This window comes from Teleopsis dalmanni, chromosome X (genome assembly GCF_002237135.1).
Source record: "Teleopsis dalmanni isolate 2A chromosome X, ASM223713v2, whole genome shotgun sequence".
NCBI lineage: Eukaryota > Metazoa > Arthropoda > Insecta > Diptera > Diopsidae > Teleopsis > Teleopsis dalmanni.
The window spans coordinates 41,400,068-41,426,043 of NC_051848.1; the positions used below are offsets into that span (position 1 = coordinate 41,400,068).

The window sequence follows — 25,976 nt, forward strand, 5'->3', positions numbered from 1 at the left end:
TACTTGAAAATGGATTAAATATGCTTGATTGCATTTGGTTTGTTGTCTTGCTTTATTTCAAATCAGACAACAATTGGTTTTATATATTAGCGTAAAAATGTTGTGATCTTAAAGCAATTCTACCAAGAAAATATACAATTTTAGATTTAATTTCTATGTAATTTCAATAATTCTTTGAACTGAATTCAGCATATATTTTACAGCGGCGAAATCAGCAAAATTTTGAATAGAAATTTGTATACCTTCTCGTTTGTAATGTGGTCAACACCAGCGCGGAGGTCGTTTAATTGGCCGTAGTATTCGTTCTTCTCCTTTTCAGCCCTAGATTGGATTAAGAGTAAAATTGTAGTGTGTGGTTAGTTTTGTGTGTTAAATTTGTCGTGGGAATTGCTTAAAATTAGAAATTCAGCTGAAATCCAAGTTGCATCCATTAAAAGAGTCTTGCGATAAAATTGGCTCTGCTCTGCCCTGATGCGTTTCTCAGCAAACTGAAGAGAGGCAGACACATTTAGAAAGTATAAGTGACAAATTGGGATTTAAAATGAGGAAGTATTAAAACACTTTTATTGCTTGTTTGTTTTAAATATTGTATGTGGGGATAATGTGACACGTAAGTAACATCGGGTTTTAGACAAGTACATGCCAGTTGTCAATCTTTTTTTGCTATTGTGTGTTTAATAGATTTGATATTATTAATATATATTTTGGGTGTGAAAACCCCTTTGAGTTTGGCATATTACCTTATCGCGTGAAAGTTGATCGCAAGCGGAACGAGTTTGATTCAACTCGTTGTGGCAAGTCTGACGATCGTGTTCAGCCCTAAATATTATCACAGAATATGAAGAAAATTTTTGATTATTAAAGAAATTTTAAGAAATTTTACAACGACACTTTAAAAAAATTGGACGAACATTATTGGACACTCAACAATTCAACAGTGAGGAACGATATTTCATTTATCTTTTCTATACCTATTAGAAAAAATGCATATACTAATTGAAATCTATATACTTACTTAGCCTTCAATTTGTTGAGTTGATCAACTTGTTCGGCCATTTCAGCGACAGCATCGTTGTGCTTCTTGCGCAAGTTAGCCAAGGTAGATTCATGTTGAATGTTAGCTTCTTCCAAGTCACGACGCAATTTACTGAGTTCGGCTTCACGTTTCTTGTTGAGTTCAATTTGTGCAGATGTAGCACCACCGGCTTCTTCAAGACGTTCACCCAATTCTTCCAATTCGCGAGCCAAATCAGCACGTTGTTTCTCAGCCTTGGCGCGAGCTTGACGTTCGGCTTCAACTTCTTCTTCCAATTCTTCGATGCGGGCTTGCAATTCCTTAATTTGACGTTGGTGTTTGCCGACAACAATTTGTTCATCTTCCAATTTGGCGGTGAGGGATGACAATTCCTTGTCTTTGCGTTGGATGGTTTGTTCCAATTCCTTTTTGTTGCGTTCCAAATCTGAAACGGCTTCTTGTGTAAGCTTCAAGTCACCTTCAACCTTGCGCTTAGCCTTCTCAACATCACCGCGCAATTTCTTCTCACGTTCCAATGAATCTTCCAATTCATCTAAGGTTTGTTCGAGCTTAGCCTTAACCTTATTCAAATGGTTAATCTTATCTTCGGCAGCTTGGAGCTCTTCACCAGTCTTTTGGTTGGTTTCGCCTTGCATTTTCTTTTCTTTGTTCAATTTGTTGATGAGTTCATCTTGGTGGGCGATTTCATCATTCAAATTGCGGATTTGATGGTCCTTGGTAGCCTTATCTTGTTCAGCCTTTTGGACATTCAATTCCAAATCTTCAATATCCTTCTTCAAGCCAGAAATCTCTTGATCCGCCTTCTTTTTCTGTTGGAACAATTGATTGCGGGCATCTTCCTCTTGAGTCAAACGTTCTTGGATATCCTAAAAAAATCCCAACAAGTAAAAAATTAGACATGGCGTACACATTCAAAGAAAATACAAAAACAAAAAAATTTGTAAAAAATGTGCAAGAATTTACTGCATATATATTGCGATAGATCAGCTTGTGCTAATTTTAGCCAATTTGCATTAGCTATTGAAATCTAATTCATTTCGAATGCATTCCAAAAATAGCACAGAAATATTTGCTACTTTCGCCCGCTTAAGAAAATACACAAAATTTTCTTTCTTTCGTTGTTTCGTAAAATGCGAAACACTCTGTTGAGTGTAATAAATGGACAAATTGACGATGCCAGCACAGATATCATCAACAAACGTTTTGCTCTATGATCACTGCTAATGAACCGAAATCGTACTAATGCACTTCCTGCGAATGTGGAAGGAAAAGCATGTAATTTATTGAAGTCGGTTCCAATTCTATAGTTCTTAACATAAACGAAATAGTTTTCTATATAAGAAATGGCAAGCAATATATATTCTTAGGGTCTAAGTATATATGTATGCATGCTTCTTCTATACAGAACTCGAAATATATATAGTGTCCAGAATTCGCTTAATTTTTAAGTTATTATTGCAGCGATTTTCACGAAACCAACTGGATTCTACAGGAATTTTAAATAATTTGTATGGGATTGAAAATGGTATTACTAGAATTTCATTTGGAGCATGTAGAGGGAAGAACTGTTTGCAGTAGTAAAAATGTTATAGTCTGGCTATACTACATATAAAATTCAAGAAAATCTTTTGAATATTTAATTTTTGTTTCAGTAATTGAAAAGGATTTCCTATATTCGTTGCTACAGAACTATTTGAATAGAATAAAGGTTTTCTATAATTCTTACAATTTTATATATAATGAATTTTGTATGGCACAAAGGAAATTTATTAAAATAATAAAAATGGTTTTTAATACTTACACGTAATTGATTCTCGAGGTCGTTCTTTTGTGCTGTGAGCTTGGCGTTCCTTTCTTGGAAATCTTGAAGTTGACCCTTCTCACCAGACAATGATTCCAAAAGGGCAGTCTTTTCTGCTAACAATTTAGCGTTAAGGCCTTCCAATTCCTTGCGTACTTTAATTTCAGCAGCATGAGCTTCTTCAGCCTTCTTAGCTTTCTCTTCAAGGCGCTGTAAGTCAAAAGAATCAGAAGTGGAAGAAATTATTTTATTAGTTGCATTGATTTCTTCTGGAAAGGATTCCGCAATAGCTGTAGTAGTTGCATTTTGCATGACTGATGGTGTTGCAGTTGTTGTGCTATTTGTAGCTGGTTGCTCATCGTTATTTTGTATTATTGGTGCTGCAATTGCTGTTGCAGTAGTTTCTAAACTCACTGGAGCTGTTTCGATTGCGTCTACAGAAGGAGAAACTGTTGTTGTTTCGGTTGGTGTTAATGCCTCCGTTTCAGTAGTTGCAACTGGTGTAGCAGCTGCAGCGGCAGTGGTGGATTTTTTCGATTTTTTAGTTTTCTTATCATCTGCCATTGTTTTACTTTAAATAATTTAATACAATTTTTTTCAATTGTTTTATAATTAATATAGATTTTACCGATTATTTAGCGTTTTTAAGACTATTGTATTTTGCGCACTTTCGTAAATGGAAAATATTTTCCTATGTATAATCAATAGGTGCAATTCGTACGTATTCGAGTATTTATTGCTAATAAATTCAATTTAATTTCAATTAATTTAAATTTGAATTTGAATTCAAATTTGTATTTCAATTAATTGTTGTTCGATTTTTGTATTTCCGTTTCGAATGATGGCGCAAATCGTTTTGGTTTCGTTTAAAAAGTGTCTTGTGCTCGCTTGCCCAGGTAACTAGGTCTGTTTAGGTACTGGTCAACAACTGGAATGCTTGCAATATATTGCACGATATTATAAAATTAGCTACGCCCCGAAATATGTACCAACTCACAGTACAACAGTATAGAAGCAGAGTATCACAGCAGCACAACACAGCAGCACAGCACTGTAGATCAGAGCAGATCAGAGCAGAGCACGCTTCTTTGGTAATTATCATTTATTAAAAATGAAAATATGAAAATATGAAAATAATAAAAAATCAGTGCTCGCAATTGGCAGAGCAAAGCAGAGCTGCGCTGCGTTGCGTTGTGACTACAACTGTGACTGCAACTGTGACTGCTGCGGCAAAACCGACACCGACGACGACGACGGCGACGGCGACGGCGACGATGACGATGATGACGGCTGTTGTGGCTGCATCATACTTAAGAATTTAAGAACGTCAACGCCAGCTTTAACATCTATGATATACCACAGGTGTAATAGGAGTGAGAGCACAATATATACTTCTTAATAGAAAAGTATATTGCTATCGCAATCACACCGAAAACATCCAATATTCATCAAGTATATACATTATGGGGGCTAGTATATTTTTTATTGTTGTTTTTGTTTTTGATGAGGATTCAATTAAAAATTATTAAAAATTCATAATTATTACTCATCGGCGCATGCTGACATGATCATTGCATACGGAAATATATAGCTAATGATATCAGCGCATATATTTGTAGTTGTAGTAGCAACAGCAATAACAACAGCAATTCTGGTAAACCACTATATGAGCTGTGAGCTGTGAGCTGTGAGTGTACTTGAATATTAATAGGCCTAGAAGTGTAAGGCGTATTTAAAATTATATTGCTGCTATTGCTGCTATTGCTAGTATTGCTAGTATTGCTAGTATTGCTATAATTGCTGCTGCTGATTGCTCTGTCTCAGATTCTGACTTTTCTGCAGCTGCGGCTGCTAATTTTGAATATAATTAATTTTGAATTTATTGAAGAGTCAAAAGGCACAATGCATATGGTAATTGGCTGGCTATGATTTGCCATGTTCTAGTCATGTATTTTCTTCTTAGTACTCTGATGCTTCAGTTTTTTTTTTTTTTGTTGTTTGCTTCAACAAATGTTATATTTGTTGTTGCTACAAGAAATCTTTCATTGTAGCTCATTTTCAATAAATAAATAAAAAATTATGATTTAAGAGTTGTACAATTAAATGTACGCATCAAGTATTTATATATATATATCATGCCGTATATATATAATATCTGCCAAAAATAGCAGTACTCGGAAATGTGCTGCAATATAATTGGTTGGATACTTGAGACTAATTGCGTTGATGATGTGCTTGGTGCTTTGCTGCTTGGTCTTTGCTGATTTAAGCGAATATATATAAATATATACTTATATATATATATATATGTATATATATATATCTTATTCAATATTTTTATTAGCAGTTTGTTTAGATTTTTATGCTAGATTTCCTCTAGAATATATTTGTTAACTGCTATAAATGCAAATCTCGATTTTTAATAATTTAATTAATGAGCAATTGCTGTACGAGTACGAGTACCAAACACACATGCCAAAGAGGAAACATAGGATAGGAATATAAATAAATATGTGTACTCAGTTATCTTTGATTTGAATTAAAGGAATTCATTTGAAAGATCATTTTTGAAGTAACCAAAATGTGTTTTTTTTTTTTGTTTGATTTGTTTAGATATTAAAAATTATTTTTAGATAATTTCATACATACTAAATCACAGTATTGGTTGGCGAAGTGGTGCTCTGCCATATAGAAACCGCTAAGTGTGAAGTGTGGAGTGTTATTGCATGATCCGCTTAATAAAATTTTTAATTATGACCTCCACTTTGTGAGTTTCCCATTATTTTCCATTATTTTCATACATTTTATTGCTTTTCTATGTAAGCAATAAATTTTTTACAAATAATCGTAAATAAAATATTTGAGTTGCTTTAATTTATTCAGTGGAAAACTGAGAAAATAGATTTTTGTACTGATTTTGTGTTTGTATATTAGAATTTTTAAATTTATATTTTTTTGCACCGTACATCTTCAATGGCGATTATGGAAGCATTAATTATAGATCAGTAATATATATTATAGGATTTATCGTTGCGGTATGATATAAAACGTATCAATATGAATAACGTCATTAGTAAATACAACATCTTACGTAGCTTTATGTATGTAAATGATGATGTATATATACATGTAAGAGAAATGTCAATATATATTAACATTTCAAATGCAACCCAACTAATGCAATTCGTGTATTCAATCATTTTTCTAACGTATTTTCATATAGCGTCGACAACCGATAAAATATTGCAGTGGGTGGTATTAAATTATTAGATCTTATTGACCTTTTTAAAATTTCAAAAATGTTTGGTTATAGAAATATTAATCCAAAAAAAAATATTTATGTATATGCTGTGTAATATTATTACTAAGTTTAGCCGAATATTTTGCAGCTGCATTGTAAATGTTGTGCCTCTTTCAGTCACAAGTATGCGAGGTCACAAAGTCTTATTAGTTGATTAAGTGTTTAATTGCTGCCAAATTGCTTTTCACTTAAGTTGTGAAGTGACAAAATGATATTTGTTTATATTCCTTTGATTTGTGTTTTTTTGTTTTTTTTTTTTTTTTTAATTCGAAACGAAAATCTTTTAGAATTTATGAACGTATAAACGTTGTAGGAAGCCCACGTACCACGGCGCGTATGAGTAACCTTTCGTATGAACAACTACAACAGCTCCATATGCAAATGCAATTTATATGTTAACATTTTGCTATTGTGGAATAATTTATATTAATAATATTTAAATTATTTTAATTCATATCATTTATTGTTTATATTAATTATTTATAATAATAAAGAAATATTATTATCATTATTATTATTATATTTTGTTATTATATTATTTTATATTTTACAGTGTATAATATAATTTATCAATCTCTATATGTTAATAGAAATTTATTTTATTTTATTTTATTTTATTTCATTTATTTTTATTTAAATATTATTTATTGTTTTGTATTTTAATACTTATACTTACAGCAATCTCATCCTCGATACGGGTGACGTTGAGGAGGGGCTTGACCTTTTGCCACAATTTGTACCATGGCCATGTGCGCAATTGCAAGTATTTGCGCAAGTTGCGTTGTACAACCTTCAATGCAACGCGTTGTTGTTGCAATTTCTTGAAGCCCTTGCGGGACAAGTAACCGCGAGCCCAGGCTTGCATCCATGACATAATCTTACCAAGACGTTCATCACGGAATTCTTCCATTTGACCCAAGACACCGGCACGGAAGAAGACCTATATGATTTATAAGTACCGCAAAGTGAATTTGCGTGTGCGGGAGTAAATAATTTGAATAGGTTAGCTAAAGAAGTTCTTGCAAAAGATCTATAAGTGCAGCAATTTAGTGCATTGCTGGCTAAAGTGAGCTATCTGTTATTGCCGAGATGTACATTTTTTTTAAACAAACATTTATTAATTTACTAATTAATATTCTTATTATCAACATTTAGAGGCGATTACAAAGAACTCACTTATAGCTGAATTTCAAGCAGTTCTTCAAGAAACACTTCTTTCCGTAATTAAATTTTTTTTTTTTACACAAAAACGGGATTTCGGATGGGACTTCACGTAACAAATAAACAGAACAAGCACATATAACAGTTGTGTGCAAAACTATTGATAATGTTAGTATTGCAAGATGCATAAATGTAATTATTTTAGACTTAAATTCTATATATCTGTGCGTGATTAAAGTAAAGTTTATGTGTGTGTTAGATGGCAGATATATTTCTGATTTGTGTGTAGTATTTTCAATTTTAAGCAATAATAATATTTTTATTTTTTACGCGATTTCTTTTTTTCTGAATTTTGTTTATTTTAGTGCTGCAATTTTGGCTTTGCGTGAGATATTTTTAATTGATTATAGTAGCGGTTATAGTATATAGTCTCTGATATACCTTGGTTGAACCCAAGCGATATTGGTCATCGGGCAAATCAATGAATTTAATGATAACATCAGTGGCCTTATTGTCTTTTTCTATGCCGTGCAATAGTTTAGGACACATGATCTTGTAGCTGTATGTGTTTTTATAAGTATGTGTAAGTATATATAAAATATGTTTAGTAATCAAAAAATTTTGGAAGTAAAACTACTATATGTATATGTATAATACAGTTAGTCTAAACGAATGTTGCAAAAATACTACTTAAATTATAAGAAGATTGTTTTAATAAATATAAATCATACATAACATATATAAAATAATATTAAGTAAAAATCATTCCAGTAAAAATCATTTGTTGCCACTCTATGCATGCCTTCTTTTTGAAGGGGTCCTGAGCAGCTTCAAATACATACAACTATCTATTTTTGTATGTTTGTATGCAACTACGTGCTGGTAAAAATGTGCGGTCCAAATTTTTGTTGGATTTTTTACACATTTTACCATACAATAATACCTTAAAAAAAAAACGATTTATTTATAGGATTTAAGTGCATTGAGAGTATGAAAGTCAGTGTGTGGGTGTGGGTGTGAAGTACTGGGATATTTCAAACATATATCATAACTTCATATATGGCAAGTTTTTTACTTGTTTTAACAACAAATTACTACTATATGTTTGAGATAGGTTTATTGGAATGGACATCAGTTCATTGAGCCATTGCTTTTGTAGCATAAATTTTATAAATGTTATTATTGCAAAAGTTCTATTTGTTATGTTAATAACATTTGCTATGTTAATAACATTTGCAATATTAATAACATTTGTTATTATATTTTTGGCAATTATTTTTGTGTTTCTCTTTTACGTTTGCATTTTATTGAAATTAAATGGTTTTTTTTTATTTATTAAAAAATATTCGTGCCTTTGTGTTACCAAGACGGTATTGATCGTCTCCCAATTCGGTGGATTCGACAATAACTTTAGAGGCTTTCTTGGGATCCTCAATTCCCTTAATGCCTCTTGGGTTAAGGATTTGGTAGCTGTATATTGTTGTTGATGTGTTGTTGGTGAGTGTTGTTTTCGTATGTATCATACATTAAATATATTTACATAAATATGTTCATTTATGTTGGAGGGGAAAAATGCAAATATGTATAAAACGGTTTAGTAAAAATACAAAAAATATCAAAATAAACAAATAATTTAAAATCTTAACAACTAATTTGTTAATAACTAAGGTAACTACAAAATATGTATATCTATATGTACTACTGTGTTTATGTAAATAAATGTAAATATAAGCAATTATATATAAAAAATATATGTATGTATATAATTTAACTACTCACTACAATAAATGAGAACAAATAAAAAGTTAACAAAATGAATAAGGCAATGCCCTAGTTTAGTGGGGCTTTAGACGTTTTTGGCTAATGTTATAAGTACGTGTTGACTTATTTATTTTAAAAAGTACTGCAGCATGATATTTTTAAATAAATTTATTTATGTAGTTACTCTTGTGTGGTATAGTGGATCTTCTAGGGTTTAAGGAATATGGCATATTTGGCAGGTTCTCGCATTTTCACTTAGAGGATTTTTGTTTGCTAGAACCTGGCAAGTTATTGGCAGGTTTGTAAATGCAGCCCTTTTCTTTTGTCAAAGAAATTTGCTTTGAGTCAGTTCTACTTAATTTGGGCTTTAGTAAAGTGGAAAATTTTGGGAATGTTTTATATTTAAGAGAATTTTAAGAACAAGTTAAGAGACAAATTTTTTGTGTTTCGAAGAAATTTTTCGCAAAATTTTTTTTTTTTGTTTAAATCATGCCTTTGTGTGACCAAGACGATAGAGATCTGGATCTAATGACGTCGATTCGATAACAATTTTAGAAGCTTTTTTAGGATCATCTATGCCTTTAATATCCTTTGGATTTAAAATTTGGTAGCTGTGAATTTGTATAAAACATATCATATACATATGTGATGTAATAAATTTATTTAAATGTAGTAGAAGAATACATTAAATGTAAGTATAGTACATACATTAATTTTTTTAACCTTCTTATCATAAAATATTTACAAAGAAGTTTCTACCGATTTTGAGATTTGTATTTTGTTTGTTTGTTTCTTTGTTTGTTTGTGTATGTGTAGCCGAGGCTTTCTAGTGTGTGCATGTGTGCATGTTTGCTATAATTTGTGTAAGAGCGTTTGTACTGTACTTTTTGCTGTGGTCTGTGCGGATGTGTTTATTAATCATAAGTGTTTTAGCCAATAAACAACTAACTACTTTTTGCATTGTAAATATTTTAAGAAAATTTAAATGTGATATTTTTTTATTTAATACTTAATAACGTATTAGCATTTTTTATGTATTTCAAAACTACAATTTCTACTCTACTTAAAATAGCAATTGTATAATCGAAGCCGTTCGAAACTAACTACAGAGTGAGTCCACAACTCAAAATATCTTATGTGCAAGTGTTCGACGAAGAATATGTACTAAGTCGTTCAATATTGAAATATTGACAACTTTGGAATATATTCTTATTATATAAATACGATAGCATATAAACTAAAGTTTGAATATCATGCCTTTGTGTGACCCAAACGGTACAAATCACCGTCTAAACCAGTGGTTTCAATAAGGATTTGGGAGGATTTTTTCTCGTTCTGGTCTTTGATGCCTCTTGGGTTAAGAATTTGGTACCTGTGGATGCATATAGAATTTTTTAATATATATGAAAAACGTGTTAAAATATCGTTTTTACAAGTTGCTTTCACTAAATATGCTGCAAATGTTTTATTTAATTAAAATGTTCACTAAGTTATAATATTGCCTAAATAATTATTTATTTATATATATGTAAATATTTATTGGTATAGATATATACGCATGCCATTACACGAAACATACTCCAAACAATCTTAAAATATGACGGGTATATATTTGATATGAGAAAATGTGATATTGAAATTGCATACATGTTTATATGACATATATGAGATATATAAGGGGTACATTCGATGGATTTTACATATATATATATATATATATATAAAACAGGTAAACAGAGAAATTATAGAATAATATATGAATATTTGTATAACATAATTTTAATATTTTTATGGGTTTAAGGAGTACCGGTTTTAAAGGATTATACAACTTATGGATAACATAATGCTTTCAATATTTTTTATATACGATAAACAAATGCAGTTGTATACTATAATATATAATGTGCATATATATATGGAAAAGAGTAATTATTAAGGATATACTAAATATATTTAAAAAAAGAGTATGTGATGTGAGACAAATCTAAAAATAATTTCAGGCAATTCTTGCATCTACAACTGCTTCAGTTTCGGGAAACAAACAAATATATAATTGAATATTGCAGATTCACTAGACGTGGGCATTCATACAGAAACATATCGTGATAATAGGTTGGGATATATAGATAGAAATGGAACAAAAAAGATATAAATTGATTTATCGTGCCTTGGTGTGACCAATACGGTACATATCTGGATCCAATCCAACAGATTCCAAACATTTGGCAGCAGAGGTTTTATTATTCTTTTCGGCAGCCATGATAGCTGGTGCCAAAATCATGTAACTATAGTTTTTTTTTATCACAGTCAATTAAATATAATAAAAAATTTTAAAATTCATTTAGTTTTGTAAGTTAATTAAGTTTTCAATATAATTTAAATATATCAAAGAGGTAATAAATATATGAATAAATAAACTATATATTAACTAAGTATATAATAAATAGATAAATAAAATAAAAATGTATAATAAAAATAGTAAACTATTGTATAATGTATATGATTTTACAGCATATGATATTTATTAATTTTTTTTTTAATTAAATATTTACTTCATATCCACTGATAATAGATATTTGGTAGTATTATATATAGCTGTATGGTCAGCTCAAAAATTCACTTTAATATGCATTAAAATATATTGAACTATTTTAAATTCATTTAATATTAAAATCATTTTAGTAATAAATAATTAAGTGAATTGTATTCATACAAAAATGAAAAAAAAAATAGATCTATTACTTGAAGTAGTTATAGTTAGCAATACAAAAACTATTTGCGAACTCAATGGCCTAATGTGTCATCACACCACATTCTACCATACCATATCGTCAATATTAAATCACATGATAATAGAATGATAAATACTAATCATGTCATATGATATTGCAGATAATTGAATATATAACATAATATGTCATCATACCACATTAAGCTATACTGTATCAATTAATTTTTGTTTTGCACTATATCAACATTAAAATATATACATTATTACTAAATAAGTAAGTGATTATCACATCATATGCTACAATATCATTGCTTAGCTTCAATAATAATAGATGCTGTATAAAACTATAAAATCATTGAGATTTCATTGTTGTATAGAATGAAAATATACAACAAATACTTACCGCAATTTGAAATCAGCGTAGACCATTCTGTTGGGGAAACCTTTACGGCAAATACGGATGCCTTCAAGTACACCGTTACAAGTCAATTGATGCATAACCAAGTGAGCATCAACCATACCGGGTTGTTTCATTTCGTTGGGAATGATGCAACGTACGAAGTGAGGTTGTGTGGAACGCAATGTTGTCATCAAGCTGTTCAATTGTTCTTTGTAACCTGAAGATACAGTGGCGAAACCAGCACCCTTCTTACCACGACCACCCTTGGCTTGATCAGCACCACCAGATTGACCTGGATGATCAGCGAAGATTTCAACCAACAATTTGTTGGCAGATTTCTTGAATTGATCGACAACAGTGTCGTTCAATGGATCCTTGTTCTTTTCTAACCAACCGGTGATGTTATAGGCGACAACACCAGCATAATGGCCAATAGCGAAGTGAGCAGCTTGTTGGCCGGGCTTTGGTGGTTTTGGTTTTTGGAATGGAGCAGATTTGCCCAAGTGAGTGTTGGTCAATTTTTCGGAGAAGGTTTGATCAGTAGCCTTGGGGAACATAGATTCTTCTTCAAGGATGGACAAGATACCCATAGGCTGTAGTTTAGAAAATGTTGTATAGTAAAAAAAGAAAAGAAAAGAAAATTTATTAGAAAATTTGTTTTTACCAATAAATTTAGTAGAATTTTAGTCTCCAGAACAAGTGCACTAAATTAATATTAGTAGCTTTTATTGTACAATTTTGATTGTTACTTATGTTAAATTAAAGCGAACATAAAGCTTACCTTTTTTCTAGTTTATTTAGATTTAAGTTATTATTACTGGCAATAAATATTTTATAGGCGTGCAATGCTTAAAAATGACGCCTCTTCCAGTTTTTAGTGCGTTTTTAGATAAATAAAACATGATATGGTTAGGTAAATTAGTTCTGATTAGGTCAACTAATAATGTGGTTATTTCAATATTTCTAAAAATCTTGAATTTAGGGTAGTGTCTTAATATTGAGTATTGCTTTACAATTGCGTATTAATCTTATTTCTTTTATTTCTACATGGCTTTCTACATGGCAGCAGTTTTTTGTAATGCGTTTACGCCAATGACAATACCTTTTCAATCAAATCAATACACAATTGCAGATCCATGCCAAAATCAATGAAAGTCCATTCGATGCCTTCACGTTGGTATTCTTCTTGTTCCAAAACGAACATGTGATGGTTGAAGAATTGTTGCAATTTTTCGTTAGTGAAATTAATACACAATTGTTCGAAACCGTTGTACTGTATGCCGGAAACGGAACAATATGTAACATAATGGTTAGATGTGTTTATGTGGGTAAAATGGTTAGTAATTATTTTTTTCTTTGTCTTTGGGAACGGGTATTGGTCCTATATATTGCGTGCTTTTAAGCACGTTTGTCATTATTTTGATGAAAATATGTAGAACATAAGACACCGTATTTTGCAGGATAGACATTTCTTCTAGTCAAGTTTGCTGCTATGAAATCTTAACATATAATATAAAGTATATAGATAGTTGCGCTTGGGGTGATATTTTACAAAATACACTTGTCAAGCGTTTATATTTAAAGCTTTGTATATATAATAATATTAAAATAAGATTAAATTATATCATTCCATTACGTTGGAATTTTTTATATATATGTGTATATATATTGGATATTTTATTATTTTATGATTATAGAGAGCGTAAAAATATTTAAAAGGCATTTTTATTAGTTCTTTCATTTAAGTTTTTATTTTCGATCATATATTGAATTAATTTAGTATGACAATTGTTCGTGTAGGAGTCAAATTAATACAGAACGCTTGTCAGATACGAAAAAAATTCAATTTCTGATCAACTCCCACTCGCTGGTGGACAAACCTTTTCAATCAAATCGATACAGGCCAACAAGTCCATACCGAAATCAATGAAGGCCCAGTCAATGCCTTCCTTTTTGTATTCTTCTTGTTCCAAGACGAACATGTGATGGTTGAAGAATTGTTGCAATTTCTCATTGGTGAAGTTAATACAAATTTGTTCGAAGCCGTTGTACTAATATTTTGCATATGTGCAAATGTATGTATATATGCAAACATAGATAATAAGTAAGTAAAAAAGTACATTTTAAAGTGCATATAAGAGGAGAAGTGTAGGATACAAAGTGCTGAGTACTGATTGCTTTTGATCGTAAGGATCAAGTGATTTGTGTTAATAATTGGTACTGACCCTAAATATTTGTAGAAAGTGCTAGGAAATTTTTTTTTTTTTGTTGCATTAATTAATTGTAGAAACATTTATTGGGGTAGTTGGAGCTATTGATGGATGTGGTACACACTGAACATTTATGGTATAGGTTGCATTGTTTTACCTACTTGTCAAGTTCTGCCATTTGTGCTATTATAGACTAAAGAACAAAATGCAAAAAAGTTTTTATACTTTTTGCTTGAAACATAAAACATATCTCACGTATAATTTTAAAACATACAAGATTTTATTTTTTTGTTTTTGTGTATTAAGCACCTTTTCAATTAAATCGATACAGGCCAACAAATCCATACCGAAATCAATAAACTCCCAATTGATGCCCTCTTTTTTATATTCTTCTTGTTCCAGAACGAACATGTGATGGTTGAAGAATTGTTGCAATTTCTCATTAGTGAAGTTAATACAAATTTGTTCGAAGCCATTGTACTAATGTAATATATGGAATCAAATTGTATATATAGTGGATACATACGAATAGGTCAAGAATTGTTTTATGTGTGTACACTATGTACGATGTCAATGACAGGTTTTCAGTATATTTGATTGTAAAAGAGAAAAATTTTGGTCTTTCGTTTGGTTTATCGGTTTATAGGTTTATCTAAACTATTTGATTTTTGTATTTCGTTTGCTGTGCTGTGTGAGACAGAGGAATGTTAGTGTTTATTGTAAAGAGAGAAAATTTAAAATCTTCAAAAAGTAATTCAATAATTATTAAATTAATTTGATATACTTTCAAATTATTTCAAGAAAAATTTTTAAATTATTTTTGATTTAGTTTAAATTTCATATACTCCAATGAACTCTGCATTACCAATTTGAGTACATTCACATTTTCATAATGCTAATGCAAGCAAATTGCCAATACATAAGTCGTTTCAAGTGTTTTCTTCATGTGTAGGATCCAGAATACTTACGTCGAAAATTTCAAAACCAGCAATATCCAGTACACCAATGAAGTGTTGACGTTTTTGTTTGGTATCCAAAGTTTCGTTACATTTTTTGACGAGCCATTTGAAGAGACGATCGAAGACACCCTTGCAAAGGGCACCAATGGAGTTGACGACTTGTTGTACGTTACGACCTTGGGTGACGAATTCGTTACCGACCTTAATACGTGGTTTCAACAAGTTCTTGTACAATTCAGCGGTATCACAACCGAAGAGTTTGGCAACACGGCCACCTTCCTCTTCACCATCTTGTTCAGCCTGTTCTTCGCGACCACGTTGCTTGAACTTCATACCACCCATATGCATGACAGCGGCGGTGATTTTGTATACATTTTGCTTCTCTTCGTTGCTGAAGCCCAAGATATCGAAGGCTTGCTATATTTTTTAAATAAATATATAAAAATGAGTAAATTTATGGATAAGGCAGGCATGCGACATTTACAGTAAAATAGAAAGTGAAGCGTATTGAAGATATTTACAGCGTTTTGTGTAGAGTTTAAATAACAAACAATTCACAACACATGCATATATATAACTTTTTAACATTCTTATAGAATATGGCATAAATACGAAACGTTGCAAAATATCAAATATATAGCAAATTTAATTTTATAATTTTTAATACAAATTAAATCACATTTCAGCTTAGCTTTTGTGCTAGCATTTTCGGCAGCATTTTTTCTTTTTTTTACTTAGATCTATGCTTAGATCTATGCTATGCAAAAAATATTTAAACAAAACTATACAACTAAATATACTGAAAACTAGTTATTTTTACAAATAAATTTAAACGTTCTGTAGATAGTAAAACTTACAAGGAGTGCTTGATATGCTTATGTACACCAGTTAAATTTTTCTGGTATAGGCATTTCTTCAAAAAAAATATATATAAACAGAAATATTCCGGAATTGATAGTGATTTTTGGAATAAAAACAGTAACAATTAGAGCACTTAAGAGCTAGACATATTCATTTTCAGCTAAGTGTGAACGTGCATAAGGATTCAATTATCATACAGGGTGTCTCTGGCACCAGTATTGCAAGTCAAGCAACGTTTAACATGTCAGTGTGTTACGTTACATGTTGATTACTTGCAACTTTGGTAGAATTCGTTTTTAGCCAGAATAAAATTTTTATTGGGAAATTATAACTTTTTAAATGTTTTCTTATATAAATCATACAATGCATTCCTGTTTTCGAATTGTACTTTTCTAGTTATGCTTTGTTTTCGTACAAATTCATATAAATTTTTTAACTTCTTCGAAAAAAAAAATTAAACATTCACAAAAATTGGATACAATCAATCAAAATTGCAGGAGGGAAAAAACACTATCGTACACTTCTCGAGTTTTTTCCAATTTTTCCAATAATTGACGATCTTGTACTGTGCTTTTGTCTTTTCTAAAGCTGCAATACACGTCAGTGGACTCAAAGCTCAACTGCAACCTTTAGTTTGTTTGTTGAACTTGAAGGATTTACAATTTAGCGTAATATTGTAATATTCAACAGATGCAATTGGGTTTTTGGGGTTTCGAGAACATAAAGTAGGAAATATTAAGTTTAAAACAATCGTTCGAGATGCAATAGAACAATAGGTGATACAGTAGTAAAATTGTGTGATAGGCTGTGTTGTCACATGTATTTTGTGTGTGTGTAACAAACGTTCAAAATGGCAAACCACAAACAGAATATGGCCTCTGCCATAACTGTCCTCGAATTTTGATTTTGTGCGGTTGTTGTTTGAAAGTGTACACAACACGAAAGTCGAACACATATGTCGATTGATGAGAGCAACAAGGTTGGACTATAAAGGGCTGCAACCCTGTTAATAGTCCGGTACCAGGTTGCGGGTATGCATTGACATGCATTAGGCACATTTGTTGTGCAAAATATTGATGAACTTACATCTGTGGCTACGAATTCCTCACCATCATCCATATTTGGTACAGTTACTTTACCTTGTGATACGTTAAAGTAATCGTAAATATTGTCAGAAAGAAGACACGAGGCTGCATAGTCAAAGAAAAATTTTGATAGTTTGAAATATGCATTTTACATTTCTTTATTTGATTACAATTGATTTGAATTGATTTTAATTGATTTAAATGATGATAATTTTCTGGTTTCTTGTATTTAACACAGAAGTGAAGGAGTAGGTTGTGTGAATGTGTATATAGTGTAATATATGTGTATGTTCTTAAATTCTGATGTTGGGTTGCTTTCTGGTTACGCTGAGAAGAAAATTGGACGACGACCCATGAATAGTGACATGCATTGATTTATATGTCTTGTTGTTGTTTTGTGCTGAAAGTGTGTGCATTCTATCTACAATTCGAAATTTCAAGCCAGGAGCGGGCCAACTATACTTAATATATTGTATATATTAGCACAAGTAATTTCCCGGTGTCAAAATGACTTTTAACTAAATTCGAATTAAGTATTTGTAAGTGAACAAAATTTAAAATTTTTTAATTATAATTTATATTTTTTATCTAAAGACACCTGCTCCTAGCCGTAGTGGCTTTTTTGTATTTACAGCAGTATTTTTGTTAGGGCATATATATATATATATATATTTAACTGTATATATACTTGGTTAATAGAGGGGTGTAAAAATAGAATATACTACAGTTTATATGAAAGCCTATAATAGTATAGAAATTCCGGAATAATATATGAAAATTCAACAACTATTTACAAAGAGTGTTGAGAAAGTCCGCATAGTAGAGTGCGATAAAGACAGCGGTTTATACTGCAAGAGAATAATAAGAGATAATTCACTGCTTGCCAGTGAAAGAGTATAGTAAACAGTTAATTTAAATATATATTAAATATGTATATATAAGAATATATATATAAAAGCAATTTATATATATATATAGTTTAATTAAATTACAACTTCTTCTGAGTTGTTATCTTTTTTTGTACCGACGTGGGTGCTTGTAACAACAACTTACATCCGTTAATTCAAATTCTTCACCATCGTTGACACCGGGTATTCTTGTTTTACCCTGACAAATTCCGGGATAATCACCAATATGTGGTGTGAGAAATGTCATCTCTACATGAATTCATTTGGATTCGATAAAAAAAATTTTTTTTATTTGTTAAAAATATAAATTAAAGAAAAATTATATTTGAAGTATTTACTTTGAAGTAATTTAGTTTGTGTGTTTTTATTTTTTTTTTTTTTGTGAGATTAAAAAAGAGTAATTGGTATTAGATATTAGGATTTAAATACGGAGTTTTTTTTTAAATATTTTTTTTTTTGGTAATAATGTCAAAAAATTATTTGGTTATGTATAGATTTTTATGTAAATATGTATGTTTTGTGATCTCTTCAGATGTAGAGTTATATTATTAATAAAGACTTTTAATTTAAACATTTTTTTATTGTAATTAATAATACCTGTTGAATTTAGCATTTCTTTCTATTCTATATTTTTTTATAACATATTTCTATATATCTCTATTTTTAAATTTATTAAAAAAATTCTAAAATTTTATTTAAAAGCGCTTAATTTATAATAACAGGCACTAAAAGCATATCTATTAAGCACTATTATTACTATTATTGCTTCACTTAATAAAGCTTAAGCTTAAGCTTATTAATTAATTAATTAATATATAATTTAATATTTAGTTTGACTATTACGACATAGAGACAGAGCGCTTACGACATTGAACGCAACAACTATTTTACTCGTAATTGCACGCACATAGGCGTTAGAGTATATTATAGCAATAGGTTATATATAGTATATCAGTTGATTATTATGCTGACTGCTGACAATATGCAAGCAGTACATCAGTGGGGTTAATCACATCAATACATAGAATAAGTATCCATGTCTTTTCATGGTCTTACATCAACAACTTCGAATTCTTCGCCGTCGTCAACACTGGGTATTGTTGTCTTGCCTTGCGAAACAATACGATAATCGTGAATGTTGTTTGAGAGCAAGCAATACGCTGTTTACATTTTGCATTTTGCGTGACATTTCCATTTTTGCATATGTACAAAGTGAATTTATTATCGCACACACACGTACGTTTATATGTGTACGTACGTAAGCAACACAAGTTCATAGTCAGCATTGAGTTGTGTTTTGGAGCAGGTATAGCAAAAACAGTGACAATGGCGGATTGCAATTGACAGGATATGAGGAAAGAAATTTTGGAAATATTTATATAAAATTTTTTATTAAATAAAATTATTTGTTAACCTGTAAATAATCGAATAGCAGTTACTAAAGCACTGCTGTCAAACTAACTTGAAACATCGCAATGTCACGAACGTGACTATTGCAATAATGGAATTAAGTTCCACTATAAACTGACAACAGTTATTGTGGTCTATTTGGGCTCTTTCGTAGCGCTAGGGATTATTCAAAAAATTACTAGGTTTATTATCTAAAACAAAAGCTTAGCTAGCTGTCATCCGTAGATCCGTAGTTTTGGATGTTTAGGATGAACACTTCTTTTACAAACAATATATTTATACTAAAAGCATACATTTTTATTTATATACGCTACTTATTTTATATATCTACTGCATATTTGCAATTTTTGCCAATAAAACTTGGTTACGATATTTAAGTAAAAGAAAAAAAAAATTATAAAAACAAAAGAAAGAAATGAAAACAATATTTAAAAGTAAAAATAAAAATAAAATTACATCTGTAAGACCCATTTCTTCAGCATCATCAATACTAGCAACAGTAACCTTGCCCTGAGAGACAATATGGTAATCGTAGACGTTATTGGACAACAAACAGTATTCTATAATGTGGGGAATAGTGTAGTTTGAAAATTTAGTATATATATTTTTTTTTTGTTTCAATATACCAAATATTTAAAATAAAAAGTTTAAAATAAAAATTGTAAATTTGTTCAAGTGTATATGAGGTGTAATTTTGTAAATATATATTGTGGGAAGGTATGTTTATAGAATAAAGCTAATGTTTTGTTTTTGTAAACAGTATTCGTGTTTTAGTGGTGTTAAGTGTATAAGAACTGAAAACATAAACTACTTGAAGCAAACCATTTTTACTCTCTCTGTTAAGGAAAAATTATTTTCAGATATATAGTTGGAACTTGAGTAGTGAGTATGAACTATGGATCCTTGAGCAAATATATTTATATGTGAATAGAAGGTTGATGATATGTGAATAATTGATTATGAGAGAATGTATGTTTATACCTTTTACACCGGCAACGGAACCAGACATGATCTGGTAGAAGATGTGGTAAGAACGTTCCAAAGATTGTTGAGAGATGACACGAGCCTTCTCCAACAAGTCTAGAAATGAAAAATAAAAATTTCGTAAAGATGAGCAAGTAAGTTCAATTAAATTAAAGTTAATTAAAATGCAAAGTTATCAAAAAATAAGCATTATTTTTTTATTGATTGAAAAACAATAGCAAAAATAAAATTTTTTTTTATTGATTGAAAAACATTTTAAAAAAAAAGGTTATTTTTTTAAAAACCCTATAATCAAAAAGAAAAAAGAACAAAGTACTGCCAGTGATATATTATAAATAATGAAAGCTATTAATTTTTTTTTTATGAATTGAATATTTTTATAAGTTAATTTAACTTTCATAAAAATAAATTTAATTTTTTTTTAAATCAATTTAATTGTTTGTGAATTAATTTTATTTTAAGTTATTATTTAATTAAATAATAGTTATTAATTATTAATAATTAGTAGATTTAATTAAATTAATTTTTAATTTTAAATTAATTTAATAAATGAATTAAATTTTATTTGTAACTTTATTTACTTTGTGTGGTTTTTTCCTTTTAATTTTGTAATTTTTTTCTAATATTTTAATTGTTCACTTAAAGCTTATAGTTTAAAAAGTGAGTTTTAAAAAAGCTTACAAATATTATTATTTTTTTATTATTTTATTCTTATATACTCACAAGTTTCAATATCAGCACCAGCAAGTTTACCAGATGGGCCGAAATGAATACGGATGAATTTACCCTATTCATCAGCAAGAAGAAGCATTGAAGTAAATATGAAAAGTAGAAAAGAAAATATATTGCAATTAGGTTTATTGTTTTTCTTTTATTTTCATTTAGTTTAATTTAATTTATTTGAACTTTTTGCAATACTTACGAAACGAGAAGAGTTATCGTTACGGACGGTCTTAGCGTTACCAAAAGCTTCAAGTACAGGGTTAGTTTGTACGACTTGATCTTCCAAGGAACCCTTGTTCTTTTGGCTTTCATCCTTCTTGGTTGAGGCGCCGACAGTGGCGAAGTACGCAATTACTTTCTTCGTGTTTTCTGTCTTACCAGCACCAGACTCACCGGTAATCAACATAGATTGATTTACGTGGTTGGTCAACATGTCGACGTAGGCACCATCAGAAATGGCGAAAATGTGAGGTGGCACTTCATTACGGCGCTTACCACGGTACATCTTAGCGCAACGGTTGGTATATACGGGGTAGCGCTTGTAAGGATTGATGGCAACGCAGAAAAGACCTGAGTAGGTCTATTGTAGTGCAATTTGTATGTTTTTAAAGATAAGTCAAAGAAGAAAAAAAGAATTAAATGAATTAGATTGTCAGCGGTTTTGTGATTTTGTGAATTTACATTCTTACATTCAATACACACAAATATTGCAGTTCTTTGTTACTTTCTGTATTCTGGATTGTAACTTCTGGTATTATTTCTAATACTGCAAGCTTTGTGTGTGAGAATTGCAAAAGGATATATGCAACTGCATATATTGTATGTTTATTTCCATTTTGCAATTCCCTTGAAAATGATTGAAAAACAATTTAATTTTAAACAAATTCTACGGAAAATGGGGTTTCTTATATAGGTAAGTACTACGGTTTTATGTGACTAATTAACATGATGAGATGTCTGCTCAGCTCTGGGTTTCGTGTGTTGTTGGATGTTGATTTTTTATTGTTATATATTTTATATATATACTTCGGAAGGATTTTTTTCCTTTATTGAAAGTATGTACTATTCACCAATTTGTGTGTGAGTTTTGTATGTTTCCATGTACCAGTTTTTGTTTTAGTGGACTGGTCTTTAAAATGAATGTTGTGACTACTTGGTAACTACTTTTCCACGGTTAAGATAGCTTAGTTAGTGCGTACAATAACAAATGTTGGATGTTGGATTAGTTTTATTAATTGCTAAATAGACAAATATATATTTTCAATTCACTTTATAAGCAATATTTTATACACTAATATAGTTATGATGCCCATATTAGAGAGAAAATATTGCATAAAGTGTAGTTTCTAAGAAAGTCATGTAGTTAACTGGCTACATAACTTTCTAGGAAAATACATTTTAAAAGCGATTAGCCAATTACAAAATTGCATTAGTGAATTTTTGAAGCTTTGGACTTTATATTTAGCTAGCGTTGCTTAATAGACATGGAGATTTGTTCAAAATACTGAATGTTATTTGAAAAATATGAAGTAATTGTAATTTTGAAAACAAAAAACAGACACATTAAAAGCAAACATTGCGATTTTGCTTAATACTTACATAGATGAGCTTGTTGTAGTACCGTTGCCTCAAATTGTGAAGTACAGAGGCATCGTTAAGATATGTCAAGTTGGACATATCTTCAGCTTTTTCGTATTTGGGAGGGTTCACTTGTTGGAGGATGTCTTTCTTGAAATCTTTGCTCTTTTATATTACATATTTTAATGGATTTGCAGTGGATGCAAGACATATTGCAATATTTTGCAAGATAATATTCATAATTTGTAGTAAGAGAACGTTGTTCGAAATTTTGTACAGGTACAAAATGATTTTTTATATATTGGTTATACCCATGGATAACGAACAAATAGTAGCAGACGAAATAGACGCGAGAGAGAGAGAGAGAAAAAAAACTAATTAGTGCTAGGTTCTAGTTGGAACTTACGTAAATAAGTTTGGCATAGTAACGTTGTCGTAAATTGTGCAATACACAAGGTGTATTCAACACAGTCATGTCCGCCATATCTTCAATTTTTTCGAACTTTGGTGGATTCGTTTTTTCCACTTTATCGGCTTTAAAATCTTTTGTCTAGATTTTTAATGAAACGAGAGATCTTACGTTAATAAATATAACGTTTAAAAATTCTATATAAACGCAATATTACGTACAGCAATCTACTATAATACCATTTCAAAAAAATATTTAATAAAAGTAATATTATCAAACTTTTTACAAAAAAAGTGATTAATAGAAAATTGCTGTTCTGTTTATTGCTATTGTTGCATAAAACAACAATTTTTTTTGTAAATTTTTTTGTTTTTTTTTTTTGCTGAAAAAATTTCATTAAAATATCTAAGAAAAGCTTTAAAGCAGCATTGTTATAATGGTTTATAAATTTTAGTGGCAATTTGCGACAGTATTACGCCTGTGTCGGGCTGCATAACTGTTATTTTACCTCTCCACCGGGCAAGCCAACAGAGACAACGTCTCCCTTGGTAGCCTTAATTTCACCGATAAGATAACCCTCCTTCTCATCGGGTACCCAGCACATCTTCTTGGAGTCATAGGGTTTCGATTGATCGATACGCCTTTGTTCCAACGATACAAACAAGTATGGGGTTGGATCCTCATCTTCTTGACTTGCAACTGGTTTCGGCATCTTGAAATAGATTCGCTTTTAACAACAAAAACGATAAACAAAAAACTCGAGTGAGATAGGGCTAGAGTAATGCAAAGCGATTTGCAATTTGTTTAAGATTATTTTTTAAATAGTATTTTTTTTATCGTCTCAGCCCAAATGCTTCCCTGTAATTAAAAGAAAAAAAAAATATGTTTAATATATGTTATTAATAATGTTTCAATATTTTTATATATATTGTGGATTTTAGTTTACAATTTGGTTTTTTTGAATTTTTATATTATAAATTTATTTTATAAAAATTTTTTATAATTAATTTTATTATATTTTAATTAGATATGTTTTAATATTTTTGTATATATTAAGGATTTTATTTTGTAATTTCTTTTTTTGTGCAAATTTTTTTTTATAAATATGTTCTTATTTCAAAATAAAGTATGTTTTTTTAACATATATAAAAAGTATTATTTTTATACAAATATATTTAATATATTAATTATTTTGTATTTTATATTTTAACAGAATTTATTTTAAATATTTTTTTCTTATAAAAATGCTTTAAACACACGTAAAATAATTTTATGTAGTGGTTTTTATTTTCAACAATTGTCCCATTTAAAATTTTTCTTTTTATTTTCTTTTTATTTATTTTCTATTTTGCGTTTCTAATTTTTTGTTTTGTTTTCAGTTCAGTATTCTATGCTGCTTTTTTATTTTTAAATATTTTTGCTCTGAGCACAAACGGAATTTTTCATGAAATTTCCATATAAGTAAAATGCTTTGCACAAAAACGGATCGTAATCCGATATTTTATTTGTTCTCACAAATGTGCCGAATGATATATGCTTTCTTCTTATATATTTTTTTTATTTACTAATTTGTAAAAAATGCAGACCAAATTAATGCCATTTAAATATTTATTTTTTTTGTTATATAATTAATTTACTAGCTTATTTTTGTGAGTTAGGTAAAATATATACTAACTTCCTACAGAATCTGAAAGTTACTTATACGTCACCGTTAACGCATGTGTGCCATAGAGTAATAGTAATAGTCAGGGTTGTTACCAGCAGAATTTATTGTTACGTGATTAAGTTGTATTTTATTGTGTTGCACGGCAATGCTTAGGAGACACAACACAAATACACCAAATACACCAAAAACACCTTTAACAAGTGAGCACAATTGTGTGGGTTGCTGCTAAACATAGAACAGTGGCATACACGCGCCAATACGATCGTTCCCTCAAGTAGGCTAGCGATGATTACTTATTAGTGTGTATGCATGTGTGTAAAGCAGCAGGAAAATACACATTTGAAATACTTGGGCGTCGTTGCAGAGAAGTTACGTAAAATATATTTTCAAAATATTTGCAAAAAATATATTATTTTTTTATATTTTATTTACTGTACAGTACAGTATACAGTAGATTAACTTATTTCAGAAATTGATCATATGATTATGTAAAATTGTATTACTTCTTGATTATTATGACTCTCTAATTATTAAAAAAAAAAATAAAATTCAAGTATTCATAATTTTCTACTCATTACTCTTTTTTCTTAACACTCATTTCTAACACTCTATCTAAATGTACTACTCTTTAGTTGCTGAACTTACTTCAAGCGCGCTTTTTAAGGATTTTCACTTTCTTGTGCGTTCGTTTCAAAAATTTTTTTTCTTTTCAAAAAATTTAAAAATAATTTTTTAAAAACACTTTTTATTTTAATTAAAACTTTAGCACAGAAAACATAAATTAAATTATTTAAAATTGCTTAAATTCGCTGAAGTTGTACTAAAACGCCCGAGTTGCGATATCGCAATGAATTCTAAAGATGAAAAAAAAATTTTTAACGTATCGGCATTTTCCCAAGGAAAATCATCAAGTATTAGATATATAAATATATATGTGTTTATATGTATATATATATATACCAATGAGCTTGTGTGTATACATATCAAAATAA

General features: G+C 29.8%; 1 protein-coding gene across 29 annotated transcripts in view; it reads right to left on the minus strand.

Annotated features, from left to right (window-relative positions):
- LOC119662728 (myosin heavy chain, muscle) overlaps nt 1-25,695 on the minus strand; it is a 30,021-nt gene extending 4,326 nt beyond the window's left edge. For 2 of the 29 annotated variants that reach the window (XM_038072432.1, XM_038072458.1), the window contains exons 1-15: nt 25,630-25,648; nt 23,827-24,176; nt 22,931-23,074; nt 21,531-21,911; nt 21,332-21,395; nt 20,606-20,704; nt 17,308-17,411; nt 15,370-15,777; nt 14,072-14,242; nt 12,195-12,784; nt 9,554-9,671; nt 6,815-7,078; nt 2,838-3,047; nt 1,016-1,902; nt 741-819 (exon numbers count right to left, since the gene is read on the minus strand). In XM_038072432.1, coding sequence (XP_037928360.1) covers nt 741-819; nt 1,016-1,902; nt 2,838-3,047; nt 6,815-7,078; nt 9,554-9,671; nt 12,195-12,784; nt 14,072-14,242; nt 15,370-15,777; nt 17,308-17,411; nt 20,606-20,704; nt 21,332-21,395; nt 21,531-21,911; nt 22,931-23,074; nt 23,827-24,030 — 3,723 coding nt within the window. In that variant the 5' untranslated portion in view covers nt 24,031-24,176; nt 25,630-25,648. Of the gene's footprint in view, nt 1-242; nt 322-740; nt 820-1,015; nt 1,903-2,837; nt 3,048-6,814; nt 7,079-7,740; nt 7,859-8,651; nt 8,770-9,553; nt 9,672-11,227; nt 11,346-12,194; nt 12,785-13,293; nt 13,465-14,071; nt 14,243-14,710; nt 14,882-15,369; nt 15,778-17,307; nt 17,412-20,080; nt 20,185-20,605; nt 20,705-21,331; nt 21,396-21,530; nt 21,912-22,930; nt 23,075-23,315; nt 23,460-23,826; nt 24,177-25,629 lie in introns of all 29 variants that reach the window. The other 27 variants (XM_038072457.1, XM_038072456.1, XM_038072454.1 and 24 more) reach the window with 27 other exon arrangements.
- Nucleotides 25,696-25,976: the final 281 nt, after the last annotated feature.